The sequence below is a fragment of the Macrobrachium rosenbergii genome, chromosome 23, assembly GCF_040412425.1.
Source record: "Macrobrachium rosenbergii isolate ZJJX-2024 chromosome 23, ASM4041242v1, whole genome shotgun sequence".
Lineage (NCBI taxonomy): Eukaryota > Metazoa > Arthropoda > Malacostraca > Decapoda > Palaemonidae > Macrobrachium > Macrobrachium rosenbergii.
Window position 1 is genome coordinate 35,495,104 of NC_089763.1, and position 22,674 is coordinate 35,517,777.

The following is a 22,674-nucleotide window of genomic DNA, read 5'->3' on the forward strand; positions in this document are numbered from 1 at the left end:
TTGAAGCTTGGCTAGATTGTGAAAAGTATTGTTCTTGTTCTATCGTATTAAGTGGAAATGAAAGTAGAGGATATTTAATTACATATAAGATAGCACAGTATACAAGGTTATGAGTCAATGTATTGTTTTCTCTGTACTAAAGTATAAAAATACAATTGAATGCTACCACCTCAACTCTTACCAACACCCAGTTGAGAAGAGTCCATAGAAATGTGGGAGACCACTAGAGGGTAGGTTTGCCCTTTACATTTAAGGTGAAAACACATCCCATTATGATCAGATATTTTCAATTGTACTCTAATGTAAAGTCTGGGGGTCAATTAATAATGTATATTAGGGATCTAAATAAGTAGTGTCAATGTGAAGTCTAATACAATGTTTTTTGTTTTGTTTTGTCTCTTAAAAAACAGGTTACTAAAATTTAAGAAAGTATGAGCTATGCAAGCACTTGAGATTTAAAAAACAAAGGACGTTCACATGGTAAATTTCCATACAGGCGATTGGCAGTAACATTTCCCCGTATGGTGATCTAAGATATTAAATGCATGTTGGCACTGTATTCAATGTTATTTTAGTACTGTAATACCAATAGGATAGTTTTTTTTTTTTTAATACTATCACTAAGAAGTAACCAAGGAATTTGAGAGAACTGTAACACTCTACAAGTGCTGCAAGACTTTGCAAGGAGTTGTGGTACTGAATTTACGGTATTTTAAAGCAAAAGGTTATTCGCATCCTTAAACGCATACTTTTCACCGTTGTGGCATCCAGATTGACCGTGCATGTTTTTAACACCCTACTAGTACACAAGTGGACCAAGTCATTCCACTGTAGCCTTCTACAGTAGACACTGGTTTTTATTTTTTATTTTTACCAAGTAATAGGTACATAAGTAAATACATCAACTCTAGTCATTGGTAGAAAAATATTAATTTTGAATCAGAAGCTGGCTTGGAGTTGAAGAACTATCGGTGCTGTTACTGGTATGGATTATCTAGAGTGTAGAGCTTCAAATTGTAGCCAAATTTGTAACCTTAGTTTGAAACGGGGTGTACGGTTTTTGCAGTAGTGCGGAGCGCATTCAGTTTGGAGGGTGCTGGTAGAATTGGTGTTGTAAGTAACTAACGTTGTGCATGATAAGGGTATAAGGTTTAACCTTGGTAGTGTTGCCAAGAACTGCATATGCACTCATAGGAGGTTAACTCTCATATTTTGTGAGTCATTCCCAGTTGATTAAAATAGGTGATATTTTGTAATTGGGACACATGTAATTGAGAGTATTGAGCATCTCGATTTGGTTTTTATGCTGAATCCAGCACACCCAACAAATTAAAGATACAGAATTAGTATTGGACTTGACCAAAGAACTAGTTTGGAAGTATTGCTGTCTATTACATAATCTAGTTACAGGAATATTCAACCAGAGATAGAGTTGAACTTAATCCTTCAGATAATGGAATAGAATGTAAACCCTTCATTCTTTGAGATAGGATGGTTTAGTTCGGTTAGTCTCTCTCTCTCTCTCTCTCTCTCTCTCTCTCTCTCTCTCTCTCTCTCTCTCTCTCTCTCTCTCTCTCTCTCTCTCAGTCATCTGTCAGAGTTAGGGTTGGTTACATCCAGAAGAGTGTCTTTGGTCCTGATAGGTCTTATTGATCTTAAACTTCTAGAAAACCCTTCTGAATCTTAGTCTTCTGTCGTGTTGCATTTTTATTTCTTGCATTTGGTTTGAACATCACCGAAGAGGTTTACCACATTGAGAAATGTGTTGCTTGGGCCTGAATTAAATCTAATTCATTGCAAGAGGCATATATATGTTATTTATTCAGACCTGTTGAAGTTTTCATGAATTTTCCAGCCAGGTTGACACAGTATTATCATTTTGGCCAAATAGCAGAGGAAATATAACATTAATAGTTGTTCTGAGTATTTTGCGATATTTTTCAAACAGGAATCTTTCTTGCAAGGCAGCATATAATTTTACAGGTGTCTGCATCCTGTTTTGCTGAAGATGACCTTGGATACAGTTTTTAAATTGTGTACAATATTCATTCCAATGTAGAGGAGTTTTTTGTACAGTGTTTTCATTCTCTTCCAGTAGTCCCATAGTGTTTTGCTTGAATTATTTTCGCTTTGCTTTTTTCTCAGTACCCCCATCAAGGGGAACTGTATTGTGTGTACCATGGACAACATGCTATGCTTTCATTTTCTTCTCTCTCTTCTTTAGCTACATTGCTTTCTTGCTCGACCTCCCTCGCATTACGTTAACTCTTCCCATCTGGATGCCAAACTACTTCAACTCATGCTCCTCATTTTAAAACTATTGCTTTGGATCTGCTGTCATTAAAGGGTGCAAAGGTTAGGCATGTGTTTGGTCACACTACCTAGATGATGGTGATCATTTTTCTGTGTAGATGTGTGGCTTGACTTGTGTCATTTCTAGTCATCTTAGTGGAGAGAGTGAAGTTGGCTTGTGCCTTTCTCAGTGAAATCTGGTTAATATAAGTTTTTCTCTTCAAGAAGGTTGAAAGGAAAACGATGAATCCTTATTCCCTGAGTAACATTGAAGGTGGCTCTAGATTCATCATTTCTTGTATTATACTCCTGTTGCAATTTTTTTAAGGATAGATTTGAGAAATTCCTTATGTCCACTTGATGTAGGGTAATGAAGAATGTTTGCAATTTTTACCTATAGGATATATGTACAGTATATACTGCAATTTATAGTTTTTTTTATTTTTACTTGATTTAGTGAAGGTCCAAATATGTGTGAGTTGTTTTAGAATATTTTTGGGAAGGTTAGGTGAGGTGGTTGTTTTAGTGAATAAAGTGTATTATCAGGGAAGATTAGCATTCTCTTTATTAGATAAAAATTTTTGAAGCATACTATGTTGAACTGAGTCTTGCAAAGGTGTTGCAGTATCTGATTTGCCAGGTACTTGAATTAGTTGGTTTTTCCAACTTTTCAAACTTGGTTACGACAGGCATACAATGGCAGACAAGCAACTAAGGCCTTAAGGTGAGAAAGCAGCCTAACGTGTTATCTACCAAATGCAGATTTGAAATGATGGATGCAGTATTAATCCAATGGGATTCCAAATCATCAGTGTACTAAGCCAGTCTAATATTGGATAGCATTCTCCGGTTTGGGTCACACTGTCACTGAATAGCCTGGCATATTCTCAACCCATTCTTTTTCTATCCTGACACTGACAGCTGAGTTTGCCAAACATTTTTCATCAGTGTCATAATCCCCTGCCAGTGGGCTATTAAAAGTCAAAATGAGTTAACGCTGCATCAACAGCTTGACTCAAGCCTGGGCAGGTTTGGACAGATGAGTCCTTTAGTAAAGGGTTATGGAATGCATAGAAAGGTCCAGCCCCAGGTGAAAATAATTTATCAAAAATAGGATGACCCTCAGCACCCAGCATCCTTCCTCAGACTGTTGGACTGCGGAACAGTCTCCCTGAGGATATTGTGCAATTGGAACTTCAAAAGTTCAAGCAAAGATGCAATGCATTACTACCCTAAAACAATTTCCATTTGTTTTAATAATTTGCTTACATTTTTATCTAGTTACATATTACTTTGTTAATTTGTTTTTTCTTTTCTAATAACTTCTCATCTTTCCGAATTTCTTATTACCTTCTGTTACTTCTTTCAAATGAACACCTTATTCTTTGGAAGCTTGAATTTCAAGTCAGTGGCCTTGGGGAAAATCAGCTGTGTTAGTATAATGATGATGTGTGAACAGTGTTAAGTAGGGAAGTGGAAATGCAAGCTGGAAGAAGAATAACCTTAGTGTACAGGAGGTAAGATGTGAGCTGAAACATGACAGTTTTGGTTAACACAGAATTGTAAATTCTGGTGTAATGGCAGTGAGACACAAATGGAATAAGTACTCTACCCAAAGATGAAATAGTTGACGTAGGTGGGATAAGTGAAAATGAGACATTAAGATGACCTTAGGAAAGATGATGTTGCATGTGTCCTCTATACCTGTCACAGTCAGATAGCCCATAAGGAGAAAAGCAAGAGTCTCGATAAAGGTTCATACCCTGTAGTTGCAATGATAGAAATTCTGTAGTCAGGAAGGAAGCTTGAGGCTTGAGTGACACACGAACTGAAAAGGTTGCAGTAGGATGTGGTGGAGAAAAATTGGTAATTGAAAATATCCAGTTTGTAAACAAAAGCAAAAGCTTTTCTTAAAAGCATGCATTAAACCAGAATTGCTTTGTGTAGCAGTTGTAAGCACTGATTAAAAAATTGAAGATATGGAAAAGTTGTGGCTTTAGAATGTTAAAAGTCATGGCCAGACTAAGGCAGGAAGATCATGGAAATGAAGAGAGGGTGTTTGGTGGTTGGAAAACCAAGGCAGATTAGACATGGTGGAAGGGGATGAGGAACACTTTGTCAGAAAAGTAATTGTGGAAGTAAAATGACTAAAGACTTACCAGAATGGCTAAGTACATGCAGAAAAGGGCCATAATTGTTGAAGACCCAGACCGGATGGGAATTGAGGCAGAAAGCATCAGAACAAAAGAGAGCGGCGAGAACTCATTTCATGTCTAACCCCATAAAAGAAAAAGCAAATGTACAAATGCTAACGGACATGGAGTGCTGTTTTATTACTTTTTATTTAGTGATCAACCTTGGTAATAATAAGCAAGTTGGAAAGTGCAGGAAACCGCTTGAGTTAGGTAAATTCATATATATATATATATATAATGTGGAATTGTAACTGTTGTGAGCTGGAATTTGATTCTATAGCCTTGCTCTTTTTCTGGATGTTTGCAACTTGTGTAAATTTTTTTCTTTACAAGCTATGACATTTCTCCCTCTTAAATCATTTGTTCGTAAATTCAGCCATGTTTACATAATTTTTTTCTGCTTGTTGAGTGTTCTTGGTTGAAAACTGGCTATAAAACGATTGCCCACACCAGTGAGGAATTAGGTTTTGTACAGTATGGACTTCATTAAAACACACACTTTTATTATTTAGTAAGACCTTGTAGATTCCACTTATGTTTCTGGAAGATTTTTTTTTGTTTTTCATCATCTAGAAATGACAATTTGGTCTCATTTTTATTCACTTTTGAGCTGGAGCTTTGGTAATGACATTCTTGCACCAATTTTTATATCGCTAGTCTTTGCATGCCTTTGGAAAGTATTTTAGATCTAAACATTAGTTTTAAGTTCCATTTTCTATAAATTGAAGGTCCAAGTGAGGTGAGGGTAATACAAAAAATATCAAGAAAATTTTTTGCCATGTTAAAGTAAGTGCGAACAAAATTTTAGGCATCATTATATGCACTTACTGATGTTTATGGCAAGTCAACAACTATTTTCAACCTGTGCAGAATGTCATTGACGACTAGATTAGACTTAAATGAGCACGTATATTGCATTCTCGTACTTGTAATTTAGTTGTTATAGATTTAACCTGCATATTCCCTAGAATGCTAGTGGTGTTACATTTACATAAATTCATGTTATGCTGCACCTCATTATAGACTCCCTTAGGGTTTCACGGTTTCTCGCCGTCAGAACTAATTGCTATGTAACCTGTTATTTCAGCTCTGCCTGCCCCAGGACAGATGACCCACGGGTTTGCTGCACCGCCTATGATGGGTGCCCCTATGATGGGTGGGCCACACATGATCCCACGCTTCAGGTGACCATCAGGTCCCGGTATGTAGGCAGCAGGTAGGATGCAGAAAAGGATGGCCATAAGAACCAGCCGCAGCAGCAGCAGCAGTAGCAGCAGCAGGTCGGCGCTGGTGAGGCAACACACGCATGCCCTCATCATGACTGATAGTCAGCTCCTCACCGACCCTCCCTCGCTCGCTCGCTAAGCACACTAGCGCAGTCAATCAGTAACTAAGTTGCTCTGTGTGTTAAACCAACAGCCCTGGGATTAATCGAACGTCATCTTATCCGAGAACGTAAAACAGCACTCATGCTAAATGATTCTATGTCCAGATTTAGGCAGTTTTGACTTGAGTTAATGGAGATAGCAAGGACAGATTATGTGCCATGGGTGATGTTTTTGCAGTATAGGAATAAAATTTGTTTCTTTAAACTTTTTATTTTGTAATGTCTGATCTTTTCATTCTTGAATGTTTAGTGAAAAGGTGGTTGATTCCTTGTTATATGTTGGTTTTGCATCACAGCTTGGTTAGTCCTGTGTGGACGAGCTAACACTGCATCACTGCAGCAGGCATCTGTTATTATCAATTGTTACTGACTTCTTTGTCTCTTATTACTCTGATCAGTGTTGAAATGTTTATCCACAAGACTGTCGTTTGTGTGCCGCCCACGTGGAACTTATGTTTGAGCAAGTGGTGCTTGTATACTTGCTCTTGTATACTTGCTTCTTGGGATCTACACTTATTGTATGTATTTTGCCCTCCAGACCAGCTCAAGTGTGCGAGGGAATTGGCTCTGCAAAGGGATCCAGTGCACTTTCCTGCGTGAGCTTTTTTATTTTATTTTATTTTTTCCATGATCTAATTCACCATGTTATTGCTTTGAATTGGTTGTTGAGATAGAAATTGGAGCCCATGCAAGGACGGTGCAAGAGGAGGCCTTTGGGAGTCGTTTCTGGTACCAACTTGATGTGGGGTGGAGGATTGAGGCTTGACTGTCTTATTATTATTCTTGGAGCGTTCAGGCACTTGTATTATAGTGTTTTAGGTTTTATCATTCGTTTGAGTGATCATTGTGTATTTGTGAATTTTTCTCTTTAAGGTAAGATACTGTCTAGCCAATAAGGTAAGAATGTTTAGTTTAGATATGGTAGTTCTTCACAAAGCACTGTTGGATATTAATTCTACCAATACAGATTTTTAATACAGGTTAGTCCATTTATATAATTTTTTTCATTAATATTTTCTTTGCAACTTGTACAAATACTTGTTATAAAATGTTTGAAGGGGAGATCCCATTTAAAACCCGTAAGTACATTTTTGTATTTAATAATCATCATCAATGCCAGATTATTGACATGGATTCATCATGAGCTTTGTTAACATATGATCACATGTTCTCTGTATGTTGTGAAATAAATACAAATTCAGTTTGTCAGTCTCTTTGTTTCAAGCTTTTATATTTTGTTATAATGCATATATAAAATATAGATTCTTTTGAAAGTAATGATTATTTTTTTTTTGTATTGTTACTTGAAAAGGTGGAAAGAGTGGAGCAATCGAACTGTCAATGTGGGAAATCCAAAACAGGTGAGCCCAAACGAGAGGACGCGAGGCTGGGAATAGGCGAGAAAATTTCATTATTGTTGGTACTCCTGTTGAGTAGTCTGACAGTTCTACGCTGGAACTTGTTTCAGCAGAGCATGCTGGCTGTTGTCTCTCGGTCATAGCTATGGACATCACTCAGATCTACCTATTAGGTTATGCAAATATTTTGTATAGTATATATTAAAAGACTTATTTTTATTTTTTTTTTTTTTACTATTTTTTTTTTTATGTAGTACCCATAGCTATGTTGTATAGAGGCAGCATCTTTGTAACGCTGAAACATTTGCAGTAGTAAGACTGTGAGTCCTCACTCGCTAGTGTGCATGGAATTTTCAAATATTCAAATAACACTCAAAAGAATTATGACTTTACTTTGAACCCATAGTGGGTACAAAATGTGCATGTAAAGGTCATATTAAGGGTTACGAAAGTTTTTGGGGCGCCTATCTAATGATGGCTGGCCACAGAGGGTGTCGGGGCAAGGTAATGCTTTCACATGTATGTTTGTTTTGTTTTTGTTCAGATGTGATCATTATCATTTTGATTTTGTAAGGTTCATTTGCAGAAGTTATTAGTTCCTATGATTATTGCCTTTCCTTATCCTTGTTTTGTCTGAAGAAGAAATATCTTAGTTTGACCTTAAATATTTTTTGTTCCAAGAAGATTCTATTTGAGCTATCATTTTTTTCTCTCGCAAACTTTAAATTTGTTTGCTTTGCCATGCCTCGACTTCTCAAACAACTAACAACCAATTGAGACATTCCAGTACACTTGGCAGTGGTGAGACCAGTTTCAGTTTTTCCCAGCTTGCAGCCTCTCAGGAGCCCTGTTACGTCTCCGCATGGCCGCAGCAGCCCGCTCTTTAATTAGCTTGTTGGTGATGGTGAATCTGGGAAGTGAGGCCACATTCTTAGTTTTGGGGCCCATGAGTAATTCTCACTCACCACACTCATCGTCATTGGCCAATGTGTACATGTGTATGATTGTGACTTGTGTAAATGTGCACACACATTGCTGCTTATCAGGCGATTACTCAAAACCCCCAATGTAGGTTATTTTTCCAATTTTTTATTTCATGTGTAGGAGTGTTAATATGTACAGTTCCTAAGTTTATTTTTAATTTCACTAATGTTGTGAGCATTATAATGATTTCATTATTATTTCCTTTTTTGTGTGTGGAGAATGTTGGTACTGTATATGCTCTCGTGTTTCATGTGGTGAGGGTGGTTTGAGTGAGATTGACTCCAGTTGGCCTTGTTGCTCAAGTAGCCCCTAGAAGCCCCCAATACGAATGTGTTCAGTCTTCCAGCAGCCACCAGGTAGGCCGAATTCACAGCACCAGGGGCTGTTGGGAGTCTGTCCCCCAACCGGATGTGGTTTGGTGATTCATTCACAGCCTGTCACGGTGCTGTTGGACCTCTGTCCCCAGCCCCCTGTAGTACATTGGGGGCTTGGTGAATTCCATCTCACACTATCCTCTGTGTCGTAACGTGTTAGGCATCACTGCTCACCTGGGTTAAGCACTAACCTCTGGCTGCTGCCTCTGGGTGACAAGCAGCCAGCACATCAAGCAGGTTAGCTTTGCTGGTGGTGGAAGCGGTTGCTGTATGGTCCCAGATTCAAGATGGTGTGGCTGCAGTGTTGTTGAGAAAACTACCAGTCCTCAACAGGGACCTACTTATTGCCACCCGCCTTCCAGAGCTTAAGTGAAAAGGTACTGATCTTCTTTGTTAAATGGTGGTTTGGGGAGAGAAGTCTGACATTCACTGTACTGTACAAGCTTTTAGAGGGTTTGAGCATGAATGGTTCAACTAGCGAGATGAAGACCTAGAAATTTTTTTCCCCCTTAGATAATAAACATTCTTGAAATTTCACAAATTAGCAAGCTGACAGTCTCTTAAATACATTACCTACAATTTCTTTTACCATTTTTGTACTCTGCTGAAAGGTGGCTTGCACATTGCTCTCCTGGTTGCTTATCTTACTATATAATACATCTTACATCCTGCACTATTTGTCATTTCAATAGTAAAGTCAATATTGTCCTCTCTGTTTGACTTATCCAAGTTTAATTGTTGGCTATCTTGTCTTTCTTACTTGGTTCTGCTCTGTATTTCAGGCATCTTAAATAAGGCCTAATGCAGAGGATCAACAAACAATTCAGTACCATTACCAAAAAAATTTTTTTTAACCAATTAATTTTTCTTATCAGCCATTTACAATCTTGCGTAATTAGATACCAGCTGGTCCAAAAAGGGTTTCATCATTCAAATGCAGCAGCAGAGATGATAGCATTCCTTGTTTTGACAATTAAAATATTAAAAACTGACAACATCAAAATTTAAAATGGAGTTTTTCATAACTCTGGATTAATGAATGTAATCTTGACTCAACTATTGGTACTGTACAAATTTTTCGACATGCTTCTAGTCGACTGAGCATTGAATGTTCCTACGTGACATAAACTCATTTAGTTTCATTAACTTGGTTGTGGCGTACGGTAAAAAAAACTAAGTCTGGAAAATAAGAGAGGCTTTGTATTTAGAATCATCTTTTGCCTGTAGATTACAATGAGAGCTGATTATTGATGGCAAGAATTTCAGGAGGATTCTTTAAAACTAAATGAATGTAATCCCATGGTTTTTTTAGACTGAAGTTTGGTCATGAGATTGTATGTTCCCATTTCCCCACAGTAAGTGTTAAATTCATAGGCTTGCTTTAAAGTTCTACTGTTACTCTCAAAAGTTTTAAACTTTTATTACAATTTTCATTTTCATATATGCGGAAGCAAAGTGGACTTGCTACAAAACACCTACTTGAGTGTTTGTGGAGTACTATAGTCAGAATTGCAAGAGACCACCTGAAAGGTCATGAAAACAAAATTCTTTGTGAAAATTTTTTTTTGTAGGTTGGTGATTTCTGCAACCAAAAAATGTCCTGTTAACATGGTTATTACATTTCACTGCTTAAATTCAAGGAATTTTTATTCCACAGCCAAATCTCTCTCTCTCTCTCTCTCTCTCTCTCTCTCTCTCTCTCTCTCTCTCTCTCTCTCTCTCTCTCTCTCTCTCATTTTCAAACTCCAGTCACTTAAAACTTGTATATCCACAATCCTTTTATTAGGACACTATCAGTGCAGTGTTTATTGGTGGGTCACTCTAAGAGTTCATTAAAAGTAACTGCGCTCCTCTGAGTAGATCAGTCAAGCTAAAGTTTATTTTTATTTTTTTTAATAATTTGGTATTTCAAGATAACATCCCCCTGTCCTCCCCAGACCTTCCTACATCACAGAAGATTAACAGCTAAAATACAATGACATCAATTTACTGGGTCCATGGATTTATGCCCAACAAAAAAAAAAAAAGTTTTGACAGGTTTATAAACAGCAGTCCCCTTCCCCAGTTCAAGATTTGTTCATTATCGAAGTGGAAATCTGACAGCAGCTGCTTTATGTCTTTTTCAAAATTCAATTAGCACTTGGTTGTACGTCGCTCTTTTTCTTAACTTGCAAATATTTCATGTAAGAGATGATCTTGACCAATTATGTGAAGTGTATTGACAAAGGACAGAGATCAGAAGTATTGTAAAATGTCATGACTTAAACTTTGCTCCACACAAGGTGAAGTGTTAATTTGCGAAGTTTGTTAGGTGACATGGGAATCGTTTTTTTTTTTTAACAGTGTAATGTGTTTCATTTTATTGTTCTTTTTTTAATGAAATTATTTTTCAGTTTTATACAAAATTGAGAAACTTAATACTGTCTTACTTTTTGATTTCTGCTAAACAGCACCTTTCTTGTTATCATCTTACAATATCCTCTTTAACTTTTTAGAGGGTTTTCGGTTTTTTGGGGAAATCATACTGACCTCATTCATTGGGCTAACTATTGTAGTTGTGCTTTCTCCTCTTTTTTAACTTGATTCGGTTGGCTGGGGTCGAGTGCGTCTCCAGGGACTGATTATAATTGTGAGTATTTCAAGTTGGCAGGCGAAGCAGAAGCCAGCGCAGATGATTCCTGTTTGTTTGTATCCCCAGGTAGAACTGTATTGCAGCGCTGCAAATGTAGAATAAATTTGAGAGTGATAACTGTATGTATTAGTCGAATAAAATTATAAAAATGTTCACACTAGATTTATTTATGCCCTGACTTGGAGGTTTGTGGAGTTTTCAAATCTGAGAAATTGTGATTGGAACAGGTATAGATGTTTAAAATTTCAAGGTTTCTCAGGATTGTACATAGAGTTAATGTCAAATTCATTACTTTGTTTTAGATACTCAACTACAGATATGTACCAACTCTCTCTCATTTAAAGAGAACACCCCTGAGGCAGGTGAAGTCTTGCATACTCTTTATCCTGGAAGTGAGGTTTGTAATTAAGGAACTAGTTTTAAATTGTGGTAATCACAAATGTATATTTTATTAAAACCCAAAACGATGCTAGTCATCACTGCGTTGACTGAAGATTCAATGAACAAAGCTTTTGAGAGCCTTGTGTTGTCTAACCCTGTGGATTATACAGAAGTGGTAAACTTACTTTACACAACTATGTCTTTGGACTGCAGAGCTTTGACTTTTCTACTAAATATTAATCATCCAGTCACCTATTGTGGTAGTACAGTACCTCTTAAACAAAAGCCCCTCCCAACTGGCAGGAATTTAGATGATAAAATCTATTTATTAGTCAGCAGCCCTAATATGAAATATTTAACAGGTAAAGTAATAAAATTGGTTGTAATATAAGTGGCCCCCCTTTTTTTGATGGTTTGTGAGATTTGCTTGATACTTGAATCTTCAAGCCTTGAGGGTGTTAAGGTCTTTAGTTCACCTGCCATAGATCTTAAGATGCACTTGCCTGCATCGTGTTTCAGTGTACTTAAAATCATGTTTCTCATACTTTGGGTTCTGTAACGATTCGGCCACCAATTTAGTATTTGAGGATTTTGTAGACTTAAATGAAAGCACAGCTTCTACGACATCAGTGAGAAAGGTCCTTAAAGCAATTGCACACTCACTGCAGTTGCCTGATCATGATGATCAATGAGAGCAGGTCTTAATATTCAGCACTCTTCATCTACCTTCAACTACAGGAAGACAAGATTTAATATTCAGCACTCTTCATCTACCTTCAACTACAGGGAGACAAGATTTATGGAAAGGTGTGACCAACAGAACATACAATTTGAGAATACCTAGTCATATTTTAAAGAAAATGCCCACTTCACAGAACTTGAGAGGGTCTCTTGATTTCTGGAGTTAACTTAAAATAAGTAGTCTGCCAACCAAAACGAACATCTCCACATAGGCTTGGAATCCTCTCAAGGGAGACTTCTTGAAATTAAGCCAGCTGTGCTTACTTCTCTAAAATCAGGATTGGGTAGAAAGGACCTCTGTGATTGGATACCATACTGTACTTCCACGGCATGTGTGTCTATATGCCCAAGTACATTCTCGTATTCTGACTATTGAATTTTAAATATATTTGATTAGCGGCTAATGAAGCTGTCAATTCCATGTAGTTAATCACTTGTCTGGACCTCTTCTTTTGAGTTCATAAGATATCTTAAACAGCATCTGAATGTCTGTTTTTCTCTTGGAATTTGGGCAGTTTTCCTGGTAATGTTTGGTTCTGACACCAAGAGTATTCCTTTCACTTAGGCAGTGCCACTTTTATCTCTGAACTAGGACCTTATCCAAATTTCATGCACTGGCTCCTCTGGCCTTAAATCCAGTCTTGACCGACTTCTTGAATGCTGGTTAGAGGAGTTTTCGCTTAGAATTCTGACATATGAAGACTCGATTGCTTTGTCGCAGGTTCTGCTTATTCCTTTCATCTTAATGAACCTTCTATGTAGATGACAAATGTTAATTAAATTAGGTACATGGGCTAGCATGGCATCATACCGGTAACCTTGAACACTGAGGAGTCAAGGTTGCTAAGCTCCCTCGTCTAATTTTGTACTGTGAAAGGTGATATTTATTTATAAACTGGACTAGTCTAGGATAATCATGATAACTTTGGGGAACTTGAGCTTATCAAGGCTGGTGGAAAAGGTTGTCTCGAGTCCTTCATCGATGAAATTTTTTGCTTCTATGCTGGTGATGGGTGGGAATGCAGTTGCTAAATAACATGCAGGATAAATGCAGTAAGAGCTCAATCTGAAGTAGAACAGTTTGCTAATTTAAGCCTAGGGAGATTTTACTATATTCTTTCACCTCTATTTCTGCTCCCTCTCTTCTTGGTGCAACTGTGGGGTTTTCCCAGTTTCACCTTTGGATCCTTGTACTTCTTTTCATTGTCTTAGATCCATATATCCAATAAAAATCTGGACCTTGAAGTACTCAACTTTGTCTCGTAGTTGAAAGATTCACAGAAAAAAAATCTCATGCTGTTTACGGATTGGTTTTCTGTATGGTGCATCTGAGCACAACTGTTACCTGATGTACCAATGTACCTACTGTAGTCGGACCCCGTCTGCTGTGAATTCTTTGTGATGTCTTTGAAGCTGTAAAAATCTTTATTCAAGAAAGGTCCTGAAAGATGAACACTTCACTCGCTTGTCTCCTTGCATCCCCCGTAGGAGGATTAGTGCCGTCAGTGTACCTCACGTGATGCACTGTAGGCATAGCTTAAGGTTCTATGCAGTGTTTCTTTGGCCCCTAGCTGCAACCCCTTTCATTCCTTTTACTGTACCTCTGTTCATAATGTCTTTCTGCCATCTTACTTTCCACCCTCTGGTAACAGTTGTTTCATATTGCAACTGTGAGGTTTTCCTCCTGTTACACCTTTCCAACCTAACTGTCAATTTCAGTTTCAGTGCTGAATGGCCTCATAGGTCCCAGCTCATAGGCTATGGCCTAAATTCTATTCTATAACTTGCATCATGTCCCAAAAACATTCATCACTCCTTGTGGTGTGTCAGTAGTGTTAATTAGGACCTCATCTTGGTTTTTTGGGGACTAGGGCAAATGTGCATCCTTACCATTATGAGCAAAATTTTGTAGTATATAAAAATGCAATTGTTTGTGGTAAAGATCAGGTTAATAGCAAGTGCAAGACTATATAGTAAATACAGAGTAACTGAAATCTTTTCGCCATAACTATGTCCACCGCATAAGTAACTACCCAATTTATTTTTGACATGCCAATTATTTTTTAAAAGTACAAATCCATTCAGAAATATTGCCTTACTGTAGGCAGCATTTTTTTTTATACTGCACATGCTGCATCTTTGAAAAAAAAAAAGCTTAGAACAGCAACGGGTTTTCAAAGCCATACTCATAATGCATAAATGTTGCATGTTGGAGCGATTCTCGAGCAAAGGTAGAATATTTTTTGCAAAAATTAAGGCAAGGGCGAGATGACGGCCACTCGAATTAATTATGGCCTGCGCACTTGTGGCAAGGGGACTGAGGACTGGTAAAGTAAATAAAAGGCTTTCTCTTTACGCTATTGGAAGCCAGCCAAAAAAATATAATCAAAAGGTTTGTAACTATTAAAAGCACTGTCAAATAAGCTCGAGAAATCTGGAGTCTTCAAACCAGAGTCGTTTTGAGAGATGGTCTAGCCAAAGAGAATTAAGACCAATAAAACAGACTTAAATTTCATTGAAACAAAATTGTTAAATGAGAAGACATTCAGCATGCATACAATCAAAACAGTAAAGGCACTGAAGAGGAAAAGTATTCAGGAAACAAAGGGAAAGATAAATGATCCATCTGGCAGACTGAGTGAGCCTAAAAACGAATAATTCAGAATCCGTTCTAACTAGAAATACAACCTGCAATGCAAAGGCGACCACAGTCATTTTTTTCCCTAGAAATTGAAGAACATATACGAACCCAATTCATATCACTGCTACAAGAGCAAATCTAGTAAAAATGATTTATGAACTTTCAAATCGTGCCCTCTTCAAAAGAAGAACACGATTATATATAAAAAAAAAATACAAGGAAAAAAGTCAGTTCACAAAACCTGAAAGGCAATTATTGACAAACAAAGCACTACTTTTTAAAGAAATTCGTGCTAGAACTGAATAAAAATACTGGAACTTCAACCAATCTAAGTTACCTTACTGGCGAAACTTTCTACAGAATTAAAAACATCAACTTCCGGGTGGGTTTCTGATGGTTGACAATAATCACGGTCTGTCGAAATAAAATAAAAGAGAGATTTAAGTCACTTGATGTTTTAAACTTTGAAATGATGTGCGTGACAAGTACGATAGGTTTACTCGTTCTATGCATTTCCCTGCGAATGGTGAAGACGTAACAAGAGACAGACTCCTAAAAATGACGATCATGCCTGACCCAGTTATTCATGCAGATTAGGTTATTAAAGTTAATGACATACAGATCAGGTTATTCAGGTTAATGAATGTGATGTGCTTCATGAGTTCAAAGAAAATTTAGTTAACTCGAGGAGTATTTAATCAATCTATTAAGTACTTGATTAACTATAGGGGATCCTCGGTTAACCCAAAGAATACTTCATTAACTCAAAGGGCATTTATTCAACGAAGAGAACATTCGATTAACACAAAGGAATATTTAGTTAACTAAGGAGTTTGTGTGATTAACACAAAGGGTAGACGTTCAACTAAGGGAAGTGATTAAATCAAAAGGAACTTCTTTAACTAAGGGAATGACTGATCAACTCAAAGAGCACTTATTCAACCAAGAGAATGCGCGATCAACTCCAAAGGGCACTTCTTCAACTAAGGGAATATTTGATCAACTCAAAGGGCACTTATTCGACGAAGGGAACGCTTGATCAACTCAAGAGGGCACTTGTTCAACTAAGGGAATGCTTGATCAACTCGAAGGGCGTTTGTTCCACTAAAGGGAATGCTTGATCAACTCAAAGAGCACTTATTCAACTAACGAAATGTTTGCTCAACTCAGAGGGCACTTCTTCAACTAAAGGAATGCTTGACAACTAACTCAAAGGGCACTTGTTCAACTAAGGGAATACTTGATCAATTAAAAGGGCACATAATCAACTCAAGGAGTACTTTGAACCCACGAGGTATTTGGTGAGGGAATAATTACAGTGCAGAACCCCAGCTGTACAGGTGAGTGTACAAAGCAACGAACAAGACAAGTAATTAACAAAGTATTACAGTGGGGTGGGGGAGATGCGTGAGGAATGCGCAGTAATGCCGAGTTACTTGAAAAGGATTCCTATTATTGGTTTCGGTATTAGTAGTAGCAACCATAACCCAGAATTCTTCGCGGCTGTATTTATCCAAGAAGTTTAACAAGAGGTTAGATAACTACTCCTAAATATATTTCCCTTTACCTTCTCTTACTTCCTAAAGAGCACCATATTCTTCGGAAGCTTGAATTTCAAGTCAATGGCCCCTTTGGTGGGTTTGTTCCATATGAACAGGGTTCATCTTCCGAATAATAATAATAATAATAAATAATAATAATAATAATAATAATAATAATAATAATATACAAGATATTTCAGCAGACACGTTGCCTTCTTTCTTTCTATCTTTAAATCTTCGACGGAAAACACTTCTTGACAGAGCCAACCGTCTGTACCGCTGAAAGATCTCGTAGCTCCCAGCGCCTGGTCTTTGGCCTAAATTCTAAATTCCATTCCATTCCACTCAACCGACTGGAATCCCAAGAGGCCTCCAAAGGGAATCACCCTGCAGAGAGAGAGAGAGAGAGAGAGAGAGAGAGAGAGAGAGAGAGAGAGAGACCAGTTATAGGAAACGGTGAAAAATAAACAAGAAGATATAGATAATAAAACCAATACGTCTGGAATTCAAGAAACGACAGCAGACAGTATGAACGGATTTTACTCCTTGCTCAAACATCTGGAGATCAGAAGAGTCCAAAACTGCACTAGGCAAACTATTCCACACTTTAGTTGCAGCCAAGATAAAACTCCTCGCAAAACTGAGTTGGTTTTAAACCTGATGGTGGAAAACGACACAATGTTTGCACAAGCAGAAGTGTGGTGCGTCTTTTCAAGCATTAGGCTTAAGGAATGTTGTTATTATTATTATTATTATTATTATTATTATTGACATAGAGTAAACAGACCCTTAGGTGTTATTATTATTATTATTATTATTATTATTATTATTATTATTATTATTATTATTAATATAAGGCGAACAGACCCAACTGAGGTGCTACATGGCGCCAAAAACATGGGGGTAGGGGAGGGGGATTCCATGAATATCTGTCTCAGTGCCGCTGACCGCACCCCTCACGTGCATATTATTATCATCTCTCTCCATTAGCCTTAATTTCATTCATGACACCCCGTGAGTGGAGCAGCACAGACAGGCTTACACGAGTAATACATACTTCATGTGAGGTGAGTTTTAGTGATGAAGCTCTTACGTCATCCTGATATGCAGTGTGCGCATGCGTTGTGTATGTATGCATGTATGTATGCATATATATTTATATATATATATATATATATATATAGAGAGAGAGAGAGAGAGAGAGAGAGAGAGAGAGAGAGAGAGAGAGAGAGAGAGAGAGGAGAGAGAGAGAGAGGCTGGGGATAAACTAAGCCAAGACAAAGTAGTATAGAATAATAAAATTTAAAAATTTAATTATACACAAGCATTAATTTGAACACAACTCGTGAAAGAGAGAGAGAGAGAGAGAAAGAGAGGATAAACTAAGCCAAGACAAAGTAGTATAGAATCATAAAATTAAAAAAATTTAATCATACACAAGCATTAATTTGAACACAACTCGTGAAAGAGAGAGAGAGAGAGAGAGAGAGAGAGAGAGAGAGAGAGAGAGAAATTATTCTTCCCATCTAAAAAAAGTGCAATGAACTTATCGTAAAGCAGAAAGAAAAATCAAATTTAGGCAACTCTCTCTCTCTCTCTCTCTCTCTCTCTCTCTCTCTCTCTCTCTCTCTCTCTCTCTCTCTCTCTCTCCACTCACTCAGGCCAGCTGATTTATTTCTGAGTCTCATTTTCCCTATGGCCACGTCACAGAAGCGCAGGTGGCCAAATAAATATTCATCCCATTGGTTTAATTTTTTTTTTATAAGCCGTAGTCATCATGGACGGTCATACGCCAGGGAACGGTGACAAACTAATTTCTTTAAATTATGTTAAGACTGTTCATGACGATTTTATGCAGGTACATACACGTGTGCGTATGTATATTATATATATATATATATATATATATATATATATATATATATATATATGCCATTATTGTTCTGGCAAATTCCCTACTATCTTTCATATGGGCAAATTCTTTCACAAATTCCAAGGATTTTCTCACCATGAATTACTAACATAATCCCACAAAGCATAGGCCCACACGAACAAAACCAGTTAAAAGCATTAAAACCATTTCTGCCATACTGCAAAGGGCTCCCGCAATACATAAATAAAACTCACTTGCGTCCTGCGCCTGTTTACCCTTATCTCGTAAATTCTCTTTCCATCCTTTTCAAACCCGTTACTATCACAAACGCCAAGGCTAAATTTGTTCCTTCGCCTTTTATCACATTCTTCTTCTTCTTCTTCTTCTTCTTCTTCTTCTTCTTCTGATCTGTCACTTTCTACGTCAGTCTCCAGATGGCTGCTCAAGGCGGTTCTTTATATCTCAGTCATCTCTTTCCTTTATTTATGTCAGAGTTCATAGATGGCGTTGTCTACCAATACAAAGTCGCCTGCATAGTATTTTTTGGCGATATTTCAGGTCGACAGGTTGAAATATCCTTCGAAAATGATTCCTTGTGTTTAGATCCCATTCTGCTTCGAAGTTTGTTTGTTTGTGTATATATATATATATATATATATATATATATATATATATATATATATATATATATATATATATATATATATATATATATATATATATATATATATATATATATATATATATATATATATATATATATATATATATATATATGTAGAATCTACTGGTCACTTTTACCAGACACATATGTAATTCTAATAGCCACAATGCCCTCTTAACTTCTCGAATACTTCGCGCTTTTTTGGATATGCTTGTAACTACAAAGCCGTAAGATCCAAGCGCAAGAAATTGAAGAGACTGTGATGGCCGGTCGCGGGAAACGAACCCTTGTCACCATAATCACAAGGAGGTCACATTGCCGACCTGACCACGAGAAGGCTATATATATACATATATATATACACACACACACTTCGGGGCTGCGCTAAAGAAGTCTACTGGGCTGCCCTTCCAAACGGGTGTGGTCAGTGCTTGGGTGGGTGATATCCAGTGACTGTCAAACAAGGGAAGTCTGGTGTGACCTAAATTCTTTGAACTTCTCTTCCAATGTGTCTTCCTTCTCCTAATCTGCGAACGTGGCTTAGATTCTGTTCCTTGTCACGATGAAGAAGACTTTTCGTGCAAACGTTCCCAACATTCCACGTCCTATATATAGCATGACTTTCAAACGCTTTCATTATTTATAGCGTCTGACTGCGAGTCATTTGTGGACCTCTCTCTCTCTCTCTCTCTCTCTCTCTCTCTCTCTCTCTCTCTCTCTCTCTCTCTCTCTCTCATATTAAAAGTAGTTGTTCTAACTGCATACCATCATAACAAATATTGCATCCTCTCTCTCTCTCTCTCCAAGATTGGAAGATGCAAAATATACCGGAAGATGCATTAGCAATTCTCTGGTAGACATCAGAGGTGCCTCACACTGAGGGACCTGGGGCAACCCGAACGAACTGTAAGGTCTGTAAGGTCTCTCTCTCTCTCTCTCTCTCTCTCTCTCTCTCTCTCTATCATAGTAACAATAGCAGTACTACAGTACTAGAGTATACCATCATATCAAATGTTCCATCCATCCATACCCTCTCTCTCTCTCTCTGTGAACACTTTAAAAGTGCAACTTCTAAATATGCTCCGTGGTTCCTGGGCCGTGTTATAGCCAAGTGCATATTACACCTGACTGCCGCTGAAATGCGTCATAACTTTCATTAGCACTGAGCACTTAGTGTGTTTTACCCTCCTCCTCCTCCTCCTCCTCCTCCTCCTCCTCCTCCTCCTTCTTCTTCTTCTTCTTCTTCTTCTACAGAATGTGTACAAACTATCCCGGATGTGTCAATGCACCTGGTATTGATTCGTTTCAAGTGTATGCTGACTTTTCATCTGCAAATCAACATCTGCCGGTGTCAACAGCAACACGGAAATTCGCTTCCTCTGATTACTAAAAGTTCCCTGTTACATTACTCGATATTTGCTGTTTTATGTCTTTTCGTATAATTTTTTTTATGTTTTTGCTGATTTATCTCTGTTTGTATGTTATTTTCTTCACTCTGTTTTCAACTTGATATTGTTCGGTTCGTAAGTTGGGCGGAAGACTGATTTGCAAATTATATGACCTTCATTTCCTTAATAATAATAATAATAATAATAATAATAATAATAATAATAATAATAATAATAATAATAATAATAATAATAATGATAATAATTACAACATCTTGCTTCGATACCAAGTATCTTTATACGCATATCTAAAATAAATTTTCTGTCAAAATCATTTTTGTAGATGTTATTACAAATATTTTTACAAGATGAAAGGTGGCAACGAAAAAGAAAATAAAATAGTGTATATATATATATACACTTTTTAAATTTCTTATATATATACATATACACAACACACACATATATGTGTATGTACATACATACACATACATATACACTGTATATATAATAAATGAGGTTGAGATTGGAGTGCTATAATAAATAAATAAACAAATAAAAAGTTTTCAGATTAGGTACTGAAACACGCGCTTATCATATATATACCCCCTTACGTGTACGTGATTCCCAAGGTAATGGGAATTCGATACTTGTGTTTATAAAGAAGTCACGTGTGGATGAGCGACGAAACTCTGAAAAAAAGGCCACACTTTGCAAAATTAGCATATGACGCTCACGGTAGAGACCGAATGGAATATCAAATTTAGGCCAAAGGCCAATCGACGGGGCTTAAGAGGACACTCAGCGCACGAAGAGAAATTGAGAGTAAAAAGGTTTGAAAGGTGTAACAGGAGGAAAACCCCGCAATTGTAACAATTGTTAGGAGAGGGTGGAAAGTAAGATGGAAGACAGAGAATATGAATGGAGGTACAGTAAAAGGAATGAAAGGGGTTGCAGCAAAGAACCACAGGTAATGCCTACAGTGCACAGCGTGAGGAATATGCGCACAGCAGAGCCGAAATAAACTTATAGCATTCCTCATGGCGAAGTGGATAAGTCACCTGTCTGCCACTGTATCTGTAGCAATCACAAAAGTCATGGGTTCGAATCCTGAATGAGGCAATGCAGTTATCTTATAGAATTCTCTTTGAGGTTAATGTAATGACCTAGTTACAGTGAATTCCATACATATTATACAGGTGAAAAATATATATATATATATATATATATATATATATATATATATATATATATATATATATATATACATATACACCTTTCTTTGTTAACCGGTGTATATATACCACCATTTATTTATCTGTTCCATAAATATATATATACAGCTTTCTTGACAACAACATCTATGAACTCTCTCTCTCTCTCTCTCTCTCTCTCTCTCTCTCTCTCTCTCTCTCTCTCTCTCTCTCTCTCTCAACTAACAAATTTGACGTGAATTCCTATAATCGTAATGCTTTATTTCACCAGCATATTTCGTCGTATCTACCACTGTGAATTATCTACAATAATTAACTAAGTTAATTTTTAATTTCCGAAATTATCTGATAATTCTATATAACTCTGTCCTGTTGCGTAATTAGCAGTGACTAGCACCTTTAGTTCATCTACAAAGTTAATATAAATACTAAATTATTATTGTTATTATTATTGTTATTATTAAGAAGATGAACCCTATTCATGCGGAACAAGCCCACCATAGGGGCCACTGACTTGGAATTTCAAGCTTCCAAAGAATATTAAGGTGTTCATTCGAAAGAATGAACAGAAAGTAAAGGGACATACAAGAAGTGGAGGTCAGTTATTAGAAAAACACATAAATTAACAAATTAATTAAATAAGATAAAGTACAATTTGACATCTGCAGTAATCTCTCTGTGCCCCGTAGCCATGGAAGATTGAAGCCAGAATGCGACTCTATTTTCTGTCTCCTTTCTGCTACTTCTTCTTCTTCTTCTGCTTCTTCTTATTCTTCTTCTTCTTCTTCTTCTTCTTCTTCTTCTTCTTCTTCTTCTCTCTTCTCATCGACTCTCTAACTCTCTCTCTCTCTCTCTCTCTCTCTCTCTCATCGGTTCAAGGGTATAATTAGTTTCCTTTGGCAAAGCCTTTGCTAAGCTCCGGGCAACAACTGCAATCTCTCTCTCTCTCTCTCTCTCTCTCTCTCTCTCTCTCTCTCTCTCTCTCTCTCTCTCACACACACATACCCAA

The 22,674-nt window shown here is 37.2% G+C and overlaps 1 protein-coding gene across 14 annotated transcripts in view; it reads left to right on the forward strand.

Moving 5' to 3' along the window:
- Window positions 1–11,375, forward strand: part of LOC136851486 (BUB3-interacting and GLEBS motif-containing protein ZNF207-like) — a 46,976-nt gene extending 35,601 nt beyond the window's left edge. For 10 of the 14 annotated variants that reach the window (XM_067125605.1, XM_067125597.1, XM_067125607.1 and 7 more), the window contains one exon: window positions 5,575–7,078. In XM_067125605.1, coding sequence (XP_066981706.1) covers window positions 5,575–5,675 — 101 coding nt within the window. In that variant the 3' untranslated portion in view covers window positions 5,676–7,078. Of the gene's footprint in view, window positions 1–5,574 lie in introns of all 14 variants that reach the window. The other 4 variants (XM_067125599.1, XM_067125602.1, XM_067125601.1 and 1 more) reach the window with 1 other exon arrangement.
- Window positions 11,376–22,674: the final 11,299 nt, after the last annotated feature.